Here is a 15,492-nt window from a genome sequence, read left to right as displayed (position 1 = left end):
GATACGTACTTGTGTGGAAGCAAGGAACTGCAGAATAATACAGTAGTGGTGTAGGTTAAAAAGTCAGATGCAGTTGCACTGTCAAACCAAACCTGCACATCTATGTAGGTTAATGACTGACTGCTCTCCTCCCATCTGAGCTGCTGCCAGAGAAAAACACCACAATTATCTAGTTATCTAAGACACTTTAATAGCATTACATTGTCAATTGTGTGGCCTTGAAAGTTCAAACTCAGGCAGCTGGATAAATAAACAAAATGATCACAGGTGTGTAGAGGGCAAGCAATTTTTTGGTTGCAAGCACACAACTTTTTTCCACTCAAAACATGTGCTCCTGGCTTCCAACATGTGGGCAGAGCCAAAGTCCCTCTCCTGGTGAGAGTCACATAGCTGTGCTGTCGATCAGACCATAAAGAAATTGGAACTAGGATCATAAATTGTAGGAAAAAAACAATAGGATATCCTGCTACACGTGCAATATTGTTTCAAAGCATTACTTCGGCATGAAAGTACTCTCAATTTACAAACATATATGATTTAAATGCCCCGTCTTTTACTTACCGCCATGGGCTTCTCTAACAAAATATGGTAGCCTTTTTTAGCAAACGCTATTGCTGGCTCCTGAAAAACACAAACAAAAATAATGTTAGTTAATAGCAGAATTAGTAATACTGTTTTCATAATACCCTTTGACAGTGTATTTTAAGTTCTTAACTTACAGAGAGCATCAGAGCCAGTGCAGGTTCATGCTCACAAAACATTAACTGCTAGGCTGTAGAAACTGCACTCGGCAATATTGTCCATAAATATCATGGCTGCAGTCATTTTAGCCAGGCATTACAAAACTCATTAACATACGTTCTTAAGTCTTTTCCGAGTACATTTCCTAAAAGAAGGTGGTCATGTAGATATAAACATAGCCAAAATAAACAAAAAATAAAATTGCAATGGAATACCTCCGAGTTGAGGGAATATGGAGATCAAACCCTTCCCTCAAAATCATATAAGTCTCAAACATAGTTTTCTTACGGCTTTCTCTTCCCCAGCAGTCTACATACATTAACGTGGTATGGTTGGATGTGACAGAGAGAAATACCAAACTTACATACTCCAGTTTTCTAATGGAGTGCATAATGGGGGCATGGGTCAAATTTCAGACTTTCTCTACACTGTCAAATTAATTGGAAGTGTAGAGAAAGTTTGATGTTGTGACTCTAACATACAGTCGTTGTCTTCTTCCTTCTTGCTGTCAGATGTTTAAATTTGGGAGTTTGGGAACAACACAACACTTTAGGGGCAGGGGACCTCTTGAGGGGCAATGGACCCCTTGAAATGATCAAAGATATGTAGGAGCCAAAGGCATAATGAACAGTGGCATTAAAGCGTTCCTAGTGGATTTGACTCTATCACGTATTTAGAGACAATCCAATTTCTTCCAAAATTGGGATTATGTGATTACGGTAAAATCCACATCTTCAGGTTCTTGAAACACACACATATGCCTGTGAAAAGCATGTAAAAACTGTCTAGAATTTTTATGTAAAATGTGGGGGAAAGCCAATGAAATCAGCACAAACACTGGTCTCCACTGTTATTCCCCATTCTGACTTTAAAAAGTCATAATGGTGGGGTAATATGTACATATACTGTAGGGGCCATCGTACCCATGACTCTGTTGATCGGACCGTTCTGTGTTCTGCATATGCAAAACACCTGTAACTTGTAGTCATTGATTATTGGGGAGCAGATGTGAGTCAAATGCTGCCTGTGCCACTAAAGATCTGGAGGTTCCTATCTTCCTAGTGACTGCTATTGCTTCTGTTTTTCAGTTAATTTCTACTGTCTGTCATTCTGTGGAATTGATTCCGTGAACAATGTGCATGATGAAGTAGAATTATTTTATTCATTCCACCCATCATGATCAATGAAAAAACATTAAGCCCTCTGATATATGTTTCGCTGTCAATGATGTCTTCAAGGTCAACTAATTCCAGCGCTTCCTTATTCAACTCCAGAGTGGAGCTTCTAGTTTCTTACATTAAATTCGATAGTGGACTCTGTATAGAAGGAGACCTCACAGCGTTTCCCTTTACATGGACAATGTCCTCATCTACGTTTTCCTCCATTGGTTGTTTTGGCCTCACTTATGGCTGTGGTGAATGATTTGGCCTTATATGGGGGTTGCACCTAAAGTGGAGGAAATTATGTTTATTCTAAGAGTCAGGACAGTGAAACTATATCACCAAGTTAGAGCATACTTTTAGGATGATCGCCTTTCTCAATTAAATATTTAGAATTCAGGTTTATCGTGATGAGCCAGATCTTGAGAATCTCAGAGACGGCTTACAGTGCTGAGAGGCAGGCTTTTTGGCATAAGCTCCCACTGTCAATTGCTGGACGAGTGGGCCTCTCTAAGTTGGTTTATGTCACAACACCTGTTATTGTTTCTACCAATTAACGTGCCAGTAGTCCATCCACAGAAACTTTTCAAAGATCTGTGATCACCGCTAATTGTGCTGGTTTAGACTGACAACATGCGACAAGTGAACACGCATACATTCCATCTTCGACTGTCATGAGGGGGCTAGGTGCACCGAACCTTTTAAAGGGGATATGGCCAATGTTGATAGCTGATGCAGTCTGGGGCTGTGCCAATTCAGAAAACCCCATCCTGACTTTGGTGAGGTTTGGATAGCACTGCAGGAAATTGTTTCTGTTCAGAACCAAAACACCAGTGGCTTAATTCCAGGCTTGCCAGGATTCAGTTGCTTTTGAGAGTGAGGGACTGCGCTGGTGTCTGAAGTCTAGGAGACACAGTAGAAGACAAATCAATTTTCCACATGTTGTCCAATATCATATATGTGAGCCAGACGTGGACGAGGAGGTACAAAGTGTCCTGAGTCAGAGCATAAACCAAGGTTGTGTAACCTGCTGATGTTGAGTGCTGTTCCAATCTTGTATGTGTGATAAGATTACTGTCAGAAAATGTTGGGAGACTAATGCAGGTCAGGCCTTCTCTGAGGATCTCTGGACCAGGGTAAAAGTCTGTTGAAAAGTCTGTTGTTGCGACCAGGATAAATAAACCTGGTCACAGCATGAATATTTTTCTGTTGTTTTTTCTTTGCTGATACTGATCAGCATCAGCAAAAAATGTCTTTTCATCAGTGCTACACAGCAATGTCAGATAGCGTTGGTAAAGCAAGTAGGTATCAAAGGAAAGATCTATTCACGTGGCTGATGCTTGTTTTTGTTTTGATCTCTTCCTGGTCTGTATGACAGGCCGCAGAGACATCTGCATAAGTGGAGAGGCCCAGGACCCACACACTCATACATCATTTGCTTGCTCACTGAGCTGTCCTTTTTTGTTTCCACCCAATGTTCACAAACATTCAACAAGCTTTTGCAATGTAATGGGTCTCGCATTTGCTCAATGCTGTAAAACAGTTTCACAAAAGCGAGCCGGTTCAAAGCGCTACGCCATGAGCGTGAAGGAGACACGCAAAAGGAAAAAGAAGTTCGTTCGCAGTCAAACTTATCGGCAAAAGTGCAATTAGCCATGTAACAGGTCGATGTCCAAGGCGGTAACAAAACCGCCCCAAGGAGGGGCAAACGTAAAGCATTTACCAATGATAACAAATGATTTTTGAACTAGTGATAGTGATGGGCGTGAGGTGGATGTGGTTAAATTCCCAGATACATATTAACACGTCTGTAAAGCAGTGCTTGCGTGCTGCTATGCTCAACCTAAGAAGTTGGGGAGGGAGTGTTAATTACCCATTCACTTAAAAAAAAGAATTGGGACGTTGTAATCTATTATCAATGTTTTTCTTAAAATCATGAATATTTGCAGATAGATAAATACTTGGTGATGCACAATGGACACTCACATTTTGGTTAAAGCTCCAAAATCCCAAAAAGCTGAAAGAAAATTCAAGGAACCACAAGAAGACACAGAGTAATGGAGAGCCTGCGGTGCCTTTAAATTGTAGTAATTTTCAATCAGCAGTTTTCGAGCTACGCACTGAGAAACTACTCTGGTCAGGGTGAGTAAGTTACACACCAAAGACAACCTGTGCTCACACCCGGTAGCTTGGCACAGAGCAGCCAGGCTTATCCCCAGATGTCATATGTAAAGTGTTTGTGTAACACGCTCATAATAGTGACACTGTGAATATACCACAAAAGAGGCTCCACACAGGTTTGGAAAAATATATGATATATATTATGTATAAACCATAGACCAATTGACATCATAGATCATATACACCATGCATATTGTGCAGTCCCAGTAGTAAGACTCAGTATTGTCATAACGCAAAGCCCAACAGTTGCATGCGGTCAGTAAGTGACTCAGTCACAGGAGGCATTAGGTTATAGCAATTAGGTACATTTATCACCACAAAACAACATAGTCCATGAGTACTGAGCAAAACATCGACCAACAACAATATTCATAACCACTGCACATACATTGCAGATCCTGAAGCAGTATGCATTACTATTATAGAACAAAAATCAAAATGACATAAATCGTAACCTCAGGACAAAACATGCTGTTTGGGGTCCAAACTACATGAATCATAAATCCTTTGCATTGAATACCATTACAGAAATTGTATTTTGTTACCATGATCACCAGGAGAACCAACCCACAGACATTAGAATTAGTGAAAAGATTGGGCACATACTCAAGTGGTGTTGGTTATGCAGGGCAAATAATGAAAGGTAAACACCTGAGCCATCACCCATAAGTACAGTTGCGACAGAAACGCATGATCCTCAGGACACCACAGAGCACGGAGCACCTGTGCTCCCATTACTCTTTTTATAATATTTAGACCCCAAAGTGTAGGCCCTGAGATCCCACGGGCCTTTTATGTAGGGTCTGGTATGCTGATAAAGACCGTAGGCCCAAACACATGGTCCAGTCATGGGGGCTTCGCAGGAGTGCGGGGGGGAAATCACTTGACCTTGTGTCCATGAATGTTCCGTATTCCTAAGAGGCCATCCACGGAGGCGATTCCCCACCTTACTCTATGCTCACTACAGGGCTAACCCTACGCCAAGCAATGCCCCCAGACAGAGGAGGTACCTTAAGAGTGCGTCCCCATGGTAACAATCCCCTGTGCGGTGGAAACACCTCACTAGTGCCTCCAGGTAAGGCAGGATGTGGCAGGAAGGCCTCCCGGGTCTCCCCGAGTCGAGGCAATTCAGGTGGTTGCCCATGAAGGCGTGGTGCAGCCGCATCTGATGACATTGGTGGAAGCATGCCTTTTAGGCACCTTACAGTGCAGCCGAGGGGTGTCCCGATCCAGCCCCCCTCGCTAGGCTCTAAAGCACCAGCATCAGGCTGTGGGAGGATTCCCTTCTCCCTTGCAGTGCCTCCTAGCGGAGATCTGATGGACTGGGGGAGGGCACCCTTCGTTGGTTGGGGGCCATACACCCTCCAGTGAATCAGCGAGGTCCTCCAGGATGGGGCCTGTGGCTCCTACTTAGCCATGCTCTTGGGGATGAGGCCGGCAGCAGTGTTGATGCCAAGACAGGAGTCTCCACGCTGCCTCTGAAAGGCATTGTGCACAAGGGCCACTGGTGGAATCTGCATGCACTGCAGGGTGACACGTGTCTATCCGGACAGTTCCTCACAACGAGGGCTTCCCCCTGCCGCTCTCGAGTCTCACAGGACAAGGGAGGCACAAGGGACCTCAGCAGTCATCGAAGACTAGTGATGGGTCCTTTGAGGCAAAACGCTCTCATTCCGCATAAGGGATGCTAAGGCCAAATGAACCCTTCAGTCTTCAGGGGAAACAAAAGCAGTTCAATCCTGCAATAAGCGTGCCCCACGTGCTGAGAGAAAAAAAAAAGGAGTGGGAAAATACAGCGCTCACTATGCGCTACTGATTGCAGAAACCAGGGGCTACAGCTTACGCCCACTACGATCTGGGCCCCCGGTAGAACACTTGCCGATAGGGTAAAGCAGACAAGCCAGCACATCAGGGCATTAATGGCAGGTCCACCTGGGCAGTCCCACAGGGCGTAGGCAGTCCAGAGTCAGGGAGCAGCTGGCAGCAGGGCAACAAGCAGAAAAGCAATCTAGATGAGTCCTTTCTGCCACCCAGCAGACATCAGGAAGCATGGCAACAAAAGAAGAGCAGTCCAGACAAGTCCTATGTGCAGTTCTCCTGACAGAGGTTCAGTCCCAGTTCCAAAAGTGTTCTAAAATCAGGGGACAACAGCCCTTCTGCTTATACTCAAAATACATTTGTTCAGGGGGTAACTTCAAAGGGACTCTTTCGAGTGAAGCACAACACCCTTTCATCACAGCCCTGTCTCCAGATATCAGTAGGGGGTAATCAGTCCATTGTGTGAGGGCAGGACACAGCCTATTGACATGTAAGGTGTGAATGACACTCCCTCACCTCCCAGCCCAGGATGACTATCAGTATGCAGATGCCTCTTTTGTCTCAACCAGCCCGTCCTGTTTCATGGCTGTCTGGAAAGTGGAGCTGTCACTCTGCCCCAGATCTGGATTGGAGTCAGGCTTCAAAGCACTAGAGTTATAAGTAGCATGCAAGTGGCATTTCTAAAATAGTAATAGAATTACACCTATACCAGTAAGCAGGTTTTCTCTGTACCATTACAAATATACTAAACATGCCCATGCTACTCCTTATACACCAGAAATTACCAATTAGTCCTATATAAGGGAATTCCCATTGCAAACCTATGAGGGGAGCAGCACTCACAGCAGTGAAAAACAAAATAGTCTGTTTGTCACTTGCACATGTAACACTTAAGAATATATGTCCAAACTTTTACAAACACAGCACCCTGCCCATAGGACTAATTAGGGACCTTCCTTAGGGTGGACTTAGGTGTAGCAAAAAGGGAGTTTAGGCCTCGACAAGTAGTTTAAAAGTAGTTTGACTTGCCAAGTGAGAGGGGCAGTATACTGCACATGCAGGCACTGCAGTGGCAGGCCTGAGGCAAGTCTGAAAGGCTACTTCTGTGGGTGGGGCAATCTGTGCTGCAGGCCCACTAGTAGCATTCAATTTACAGACTCTGGGTATGTGGTATACCACTTTACAAGGGATTTACAGCTACATTAAATAAGCCAAACATGTATAACCCAATTATACCAAGTTTCAGGGGAGACAGCACATACACTTTAGCACTGATTAGCAGGGGTAGAAAGTGCCTAGTGTCCTAAAGCCACCAGGAAGGGGGTCAGAAAAATAGGAGAAAGGCAAAGGTTTGGGGATAACCCTGCAAGAAAGGGCCATTTCCAACCCCCCCTTAAAGCCCTTCACGGTTTCCCTCACTACCATCGGGCAAAAGTGCTCCTCATCTCTCCATAGACCCTCTCTCACATACATTTCATTTGTTTTAAAGTACTGGTAATAGGCTTTACCTGCAAGAATGTATATCTAATTAAACTCTCTTTGGCAACATTAGGAATAGAGAATCAAAGACTGCGGAAAGAAAATAACATCCTAACCTATTTTATGCAGTTTGCATGCAGCTCTTTGATGACAGTTCGTAATGGTCACTGGTCTATACTGGAGTTATATCTTAAGAATACAACAACAAAAAACTTCTGTGACAAAAGCAGTAATCCACTCAGCTACCCACATAAAATACAGCTTGTGATCTGTACAGTAAGCGTTCTTTGCAGCAGGCATATTAATCCTCTGCTCTACTTTATGGCCAAACAAAACTGCCACTAGACAAAACTCTGATTTCTCTCTCTAGCAGAAGCATTAATCACAAGAGTTATCTTGACATTTTTATTGCTGCCAGAAAGCTGGATGTACAAGGAACTGTGCAGCTGGTGTTTTTAAATTGTAAGTTATTGCTAAACACAGCACCCCCCCCCCCCCACTCCCCGAGGTCAGCACCCTCTCCCCTGATCAGGGACAAATGCGGCTGCACCAGTCGCACTGTCCTAAAGCCGGCCTTAGCTATATAATTCTTGGTGGACAAATCTGCAAGCGATTTACACAGTGGCCGTTGCCTGAAGGCCTTGGCGAGCTGACTTTTTGTCTAACTGTGTGAATGAAGGCTCTATAGCAGGTTAATTAAGCCTGCTTTCAACAGCAGCAGCGTCAAATAGGCCTATAAAATGGTATGATTCACTCCTGGCCCACAAGTTCAGAAAATAGCAATATGGAAAATTCTATTTGCTGTTTGTATAGCTCCACTCAAATAAACTAGTACACAGCACTGGTGAGGAGTGCCCACTCCTGGTCAGGCACTGCCTTGAAATGTAGGCATCACTTGGATCTACTCCAGACACACCTTCAAGAAAAGCTGTAATACAGAACACTTACCTACATTGTTAAAACATGAAATCACATTGGTTTTATGATAGAACCCTTTAAATATCGGGGATTATTTCGATATCAACTATTTCATATACAAAGGGTGTACTATCTGTTTGCCCAAGAGAGTGTTTTCTAATTTGTGGATCTCAAATTCTTCATTTCAGTTTATAAGTAGGCTTTATTTATGGCAGAAGACATAACATGTTTTTCTCCTTCTAGGATCAACTTCAGCTGCCCCACCTTAAAAGTTTCTGTTCCAAATCCAGATTCCACCTCATGTGCACAACACGTCAATCACAACAGTAATATTGAAAACATTTTCTGATAACATAGCTAGGACTAGCCCACCAGTAAGGATTTTCTTTTGGAAGATGCTGAAAATTCCCTCAGTGCTCTTCTTTATTTTAATAGAATAATAATATCTAAAATCTCCTTGATAGCAGGAAGCGAGATGTAATTGTGCTCCCTGGTGCAATTATGTCACCCATGTATCCCACCATCAGAATGAAACTTTCCAGTGCATTTGATTGAAATTTGGGAGACGGAAAACATTTTTGCTGATCTACTAAGCACTAGAATGCTTACGTATTATTATTATCATTTTCTGGTGTTATGTCGGAGGTTCCCTTAGCCATTAGGCACATTTTCAAGCCCACCAACTCTCAACTATTTTCAAATCCCTGTATGAAATACCAATTCTATCCAATGTCAAACAGTTTAACAATACATTATTGCTTAATATAATTCAAGAATTGTAAGAACCTTAAATGTTATCGCCGGGCTCATTCTGCCCTGTTTGAAGTATATGTGATAAATATCATCTCACCGTAATGGGACATGTTTACTACTCAAATTAGGAATATAAAATCAGACAATGTGAAAGTATTCTCCTGCGAAATGCACTGTAATGTTTAGATATATGTAGCTGGCAAACTGTACAGGTGTTTGCAGCAGGAAGGTTAGTCCACTCTATGGACAACCATGGGGTTCTCTCTCGGTATGTCTGACTGTCTTCAGACATTCTGGCTTAATAAAAATCCGATCCTGTACTAGTGCTAAGCTAAATTAGAATCTTACTGTCCTGTTTCCTTTGAGTTGAGAAACAAGGGAAAGGGCCTGAACATTGGCTTTGAACCTCTTCCCAACCTAATCCTTCTCAACAGATCTTTCCTCTGGAGAGCCTTTTACTTGTGCTTGAGTGATTTACAAAGTTGCCAGCAAAGGGGAATTCAAGCTCCTAACTGAATGTTCTGGATGCAGCTGGATACTGGGTTCATTGTCAGTCCTCTTCCAATCCACCAACCAATTAATCAATCAATCAAAAAACATAACTGACCTTTTGAAGTATATAAAGGAAGGATTTCCTGCATTGGGGGTATCATTTAACAGCTCTGTTAGGAAAACTCCATCAGAAGGACCACCAGATTTTGCTGGCGTTAGCAAAGATATATGGACGGTAGAATGCATTTGTCTGTTTAGAAATTCCATATTTTGCGAAACTGGACTTTGATAGCCATCTTTAAATTCAGAACAAGGAGAGAACAGTCAGAATAAAATCAAATGGGCTTGAGGTTTCTACCATGAAGGATTTGTGCGGGCCAGGGTTAAGCAGAGCAGTCCTTCTCCAGTCCTTGTTTCAGTTCCAAAGTGATTTAAGGTTCAGGGTGCCTGAGGTGCTATAGTGCCGGGGGTGCTACATTTATCCCAGGAAAGTGCCCTGAGTGGGCTATGCTGTCACTAGCCAATGGACTACCAGGTTTCCTCCTTCTTGACTATGACTTTCCGGTTATGTGTAGCATCTGGCAATCCCAGAGTGCATTATTCTGGCCACTCTCAAGATGTCTGCACCTTTACTCAACTGTGAGGAGCTCGGTAGCCGACCCTAGAGTTTTGGCTACCTAGTGGCTACACTCTAAAGGTAAAATCCATTTGGGCACTTGTAAGAAAGTATCCTCTTTTTGGCATGGTTACCCCCCACTTTTTGCCGTTTGTCAGTGTGTTTTAACTGTGTTCACTTGGAACCTGCTAGTCAGGACCCCAGTGACTGTGCTCTCTCCCTCTAAATTTGATTGCTTACGACTTAGCACACCCCTCAATTGTCATACTGGTCTCCCAATGTAAGTCCCTAGTATATGGTACTTAGATACCCAGGTCATTGGGGCACCAGGGGTTTCCCATTGGCTGCAGCATGTATTGTGCCACCCATGGGAGCTCATACAAAATGTGTCATTGCAGCCTGCGTGAAAAGGTGCATGCACCCTTTCACTACAATTCACTGCACCAGGTCACTATAAATCACCCCTATAGCAGGCCCTCCTAGCCCAGAAAGCAGGGTGCAGGTACCTGTGTGTGAGGGCACCTCTGCATGAGCAGATGTGCCCCTACGAACTCCAGCTGTACTTTTCTGACCTTCGCAAGTGTGGGGAAGCCATTTTACCCCTGTACTGGACACAGGTCACTAACTGTGTCCAGCTACATAATGATATCTCCGAACCTGGGCATGTTTGGTATCAAACATGTCGTAATCATACCACAATACTGTTGCCAGTATTGGCTGTATGATTCCATGCACTTTGGGGGCTCCTTAGAGGACCCCCAGCATTGCTCCTACCAGTCTTCTGGGGTTTGCCGGGCAGCCTGCCCTGCTGCCACCCCACAGACAGGTTTATGCCTTCTTTCTGTTTGACCACCTCAAGCAGAGGAAGGCAGAATAAAGTATTTCCTTTGTGGAGGGGAGGCTACAACCTCTCCCTTTGGAAATAGGTGTAACATGGCTTGGGTGGAGTAGTCTCCCCAAGCCACCGGTATGCTTTGAAGGGCACATTTGGCGCCCTTCTTGCATAAACCGGTTTGCACCAATTCAGAGATCCCCGGTCTCTGCTCTGGCGAGAAACTGGACGATAGAAAGGGGAGTATCCACTCCCTTGTTGGGTAGCAACCACTCCTCTGTCCATCACCACCGCAGGGGTGGGGCCCAAAGCTTCTCCAGGTGGGCACTTGATGCTGTCATCTTGAGTCCAAGGTGGGCAGAGGCCCCTGAGAGCATCTGAGAGGCCAGGTCAGGCAGGTGACGTCACAGCCCTTCGTGATAGGTGTTAACCCTGCTAGGTGACCAATCCCCCTTCCTTTGCTATTTAGGGTCTTCCTCCAGGGTGGGTCTTCAGATTCGACTTGCAAGATTCCAGCACGACTTCTCTGCATTGTTTACTTTATCATATGGCCACCTGGACTGTTTCTCTGGCTCCTTTCAGCAACTGCAAATTCCTCGGCTGTGCATCCTCAGAGGGTGAAGAGTCTTCGGCCTCCACTAGAAGCAAGAAGGAATCTCCCTTGAGGTGAAGGAGTAACTCCCCTGCATCCACAGGCAAAAACTGCAGCAATGTCCGGGTGTGTGGATCCTCTCTCCTGAAAAACTGCGTGGATCCTGCAACACAGGTGATGGTTCGGAGTGGTCTACTCGGTCCTCTCTACCAGCTGTCCAACTTGGGAGACAGTGAGCCCTTGCCTGTCTTTGCAGGACAGTACCCCTGTGCACTGTGACTCTTGCAGCTACCAAGGCTTGTCGGATCCTTTTCCAAGGGATCTTTAGACTCCGTGTAGCCCCAGCCACCAGCACTCTTCCCTGCAAAGCACAGTCTCCTGTCTGTTCCTCCAGCGACACAGGACTCCTCTCCAGGTGGGCTGAGTGGGCCTCACTGCGACTCTTGTCCCTGCTGCCTGTAAGTTGCCTGTGGGGGCTGCATCCTTCTCTTCAGACTCTCCTAACTGCTGAGGGTCACCTGGGAGTCCCCTCCTTGGGTTGAGTCCCCCTGGACCTTGCTGGTCCCCGGTAGCTCTGCAACTCTTCATCTGTGACTTTTGACTTTGCCAAGGCTTGTTGGTGGTTTTCCAACACCACTGACTGACTGCAAATCTTCTTCCGTCGTGGGACATCACCTGCATAACTTCTGGAACTCTTCTCTTGCTCTTGTGCTGCACAGCTGACTCCTTATCTCCACTGTCAACCTGGTCCTGCATCTCCAGAAGGGTGGGTAGTGGCTCCTGCCACAACCAGACACTCCATCTTGAACTGGTCTTGGACTTGGTCCCCTTCTTTTGCAGGTCCTCCTCTGTCAGGATCCACCTCTGGTTTCTTCCAGTCTTATCTGGGTCTTGCACAGTCCTTTTCCAAAGTTCTCCTGTGGGAAAAAACAGGTCCCTACATCCTCTCTCCTGGTCGCTGGGGGACAACCTGGTACTTACCTTTTGGGGTTCCTAGTTCCTCCAGCTCCCCTCTACAGATTCCACTTCCTTGGGTGGGGGACTGACTCTCATATTCCAATTACTTAGTATATGGTTTGGTCTCCCACTAGGGCCTTTACTGTTTTCTATTGTTTTACCATTTGTTATTGCTTTCTATGCTAATCACTGACTTCTAATGTATATATAACAGTGTCTTTACTCACTTTCTAGTGGAGTATTGCCTGCATAGTATTTTAGCATTTGTGTTACCATAAAAAAGTACCTTTATTTTTGTAACAGTGTGTGGTCCTTTTAAGTGTGTAAGTGCTGTGTGACTGTAGTGGTATTGCATAAGCTGTGCATGTCTCCTAGATACGTCTTGGCTGGTCATCCAGAGCTACCTCTAGAGAGCTCTGGCTTCCTAGACACTGTCTAAATCTTACTAATAGGGGATACCTGGACCTGGTATAATGTGATAACAGCATAGGTGCTCACCACACACCAAGCCAGTTTCCTACAACACTGGTCTGCCCTCTCTGTCCCTGTCTCCAGCCTGTCCACCTGAACAAAGGGCAGTACCTCTGGAGTGTTATCGCAATTTGCCCACCAAAGGCGGCTTCGCCTTTAAAGCTCGCCTTTTGAGCTTACACCCTGAGAGGCTTCTTGCAAGGGAGAGTTGACACCTCTCCCTGCAGCAGGCTGCTATTGTTTCTGAGCAAGGCAGTCATTTACCCAATTCCACAGGCGGGCAGAAAGCTGTCTGTTGGCCAGTGCCCACATGAGGCTACTGGACCAGCTGTGTCACAGAGTGGCAACTTTCTAAAAGTTGCATCACTTTAAAGTGACATTAAATTTGACCTGGGCATCAGGTCGAATTTGATACCTTACAGTACCCAGCTAGGCGATTCTATTCAGATGTCAGCCAGGCTGAGATGCCAGCCGGTAACCATCTGTTAACAAATGGGGCTACTAACCTTTCCATAGCAAAACAACTACTTTTTGTTCCTAGGACACGTATAAACATACATGTCCTACTTAATGATATACATCTCCCTGCCTTTGGCCTCTATAGACCTTCCTTTGGGGAGAATTCCAGATATTGTAAGGGAAGTGGTGGCTTTACCATTAGTTGTAATGTCAAAGTTGAACTGACAATGTGACAACTGTCCTTCCAGTCTGCAGTGGCAGGCTGGGAGACATTATGTACTTTGTCACACACAGGGTGGCACAACCAGTGCTACACACCTGGGTGGACAGTCTGCTTTACATGCCTTTGGTGCCCTGGGCACCATATATGAGGGACTTATAAGTAAGTCAGTAATTAGCAATTGGGGAGTAGCCAATTCGACATACACTTTTTAAGGGGTTAGAACACTGCCCCTGAGGTCTGGTTAGTAGGTTGGTCGTAAAACCAGAAGCTAGTAGTCCAAATGGGGGCCAAAAGGGGGGAGGGGCTGAAAAATGCCTGTTTCTGTTTTCCTTACTCCCATGTGCTGGCTACATGAACCCTTTTAGGCTACTCCGCTACCACATACACCAAACAGCAAGTGATGCAGTAATGTAGTATATAGAATTAGGCGTGACCACGAGAAGCAGCACGGCGGCATCAGCGAGGGCAGTCCCATCTGCCTAGCAACCATAGAGAACATATGCTAACAATTAAACCCGAATTCAGAGACTGGATATGATAACATTTTATAGACTCTAAACAGATATTTTTTTAAAAGATGAGACTTAATTTCACATTACCTTATGCAGTCTGTCTGGCGTAGCTATTATAACTGCATCAGCAAACTTGTCTTTTTCTACAGCCGGCCTCCAGTCTGTGATACAAAATATCATACATTCATAATTATGAACACTTAAATGGGATTACCTTTTTCTTTTAGAAGCATACCTCAATTAACAAGACCCATCAACTATAAATGCTCTAGGGGTAAATGGAAATATTAAGTAATAATAATTATGATTTCGTACACCTACATTTAAAACAGCAGCTCTCACAGTTTTATCTGATTTCAAAGAATGAGAATTCTCAAATAACAATTTACTTAACTGAAATTCTAGCCCTGCTGTCAGGATACGCCCAAAAAGGTTGGTAATTTAAAATATATTTTTGCATTAAGCCATTAAAGACTGCTGGCAGTAAATGGCAGATGTACGCTGTGTGAACGTGTCAACCTCAGAGCTAATAGTTATTGAATTCATGCAGTAGGGGAAGACCAAATTATGCAGAAGAGTTGACTAAGTTAGGTGCCAAGAAAAGGCAAATTATGTGGCATAATGCAACCCTTTTCTGATAGTAATACTTCATTATTTTGTAATTCTTACACATTGTAACTCTGGCAAAGATTTCACCTTCCTAGTACTAGGTTAACAAACACAAGCAGCAATAAGTAACTAAAAGCTGACTAGTCACCCTTTGCAAATGGCCTTCCACTGTAGTTGAGCATGTTGCAATGCTTTTAGTAACTTCTGTTACATTTATTTAAGCAAGAAACAAGATTTTATTTCCTTAAAATCTACAAATTATGCTGTACATGATGGATCATGGTGCAAAGTGGCAAATCCATAATTATGCAGAAACGTCTGCAGCCACAGAATCACCTAATTTCCAAACAACCAAGTTAAGTGTCCTCCAGTCATCGAGATGGCACTACATAATGAACACAATATATTGCAACGAGGTTCATTCTCTCACTATCATGCAACAGTCCATCCAGTGATGCAGGAAATTAATAAAGAATATGAAATGTACTGTTGTGAGACTAGGGCCGATATTTATACTTTTTTAGAGCCGCATTTGTGTCATTTTTTGACACAAAATCGGCGCAAACTTACAAACACAATTGTATTTTGTAAGTTTGCGCCGCTTTAGTGTCAAAAAGCGCCGCAAATGCGGCGCTAAAAACGTATAAATATGGCCCTAGGTGTGCTAGGACCATCGCGG

General features: G+C 44.3%; 1 protein-coding gene across 1 annotated transcript in view; it reads right to left on the bottom strand.

The window, feature by feature from the left end:
* LOC138300886 (putative oxidoreductase YteT) overlaps window positions 1-15,492 on the bottom strand; it is a 1,004,722-nt gene that overhangs the window by 509,984 nt on the left and 479,246 nt on the right. The window contains exons 7-8 of the mRNA XM_069240740.1: window positions 14,292-14,365; window positions 562-621 (exon numbers count right to left, since the gene is read on the bottom strand). Coding sequence (XP_069096841.1) covers window positions 562-621; window positions 14,292-14,365 — 134 coding nt within the window. The remainder of the gene's footprint in view (window positions 1-561; window positions 622-14,291; window positions 14,366-15,492) is intronic.

Source organism: Pleurodeles waltl, chromosome 6 (assembly GCF_031143425.1).
Source record: "Pleurodeles waltl isolate 20211129_DDA chromosome 6, aPleWal1.hap1.20221129, whole genome shotgun sequence".
Classification (NCBI taxonomy): Eukaryota; Metazoa; Chordata; class Amphibia; order Caudata; family Salamandridae; genus Pleurodeles; species Pleurodeles waltl.
The sequence above is the reverse complement of the archived record's forward strand: the minus strand, read 5'-3'. Positions and strand labels throughout refer to the sequence as shown.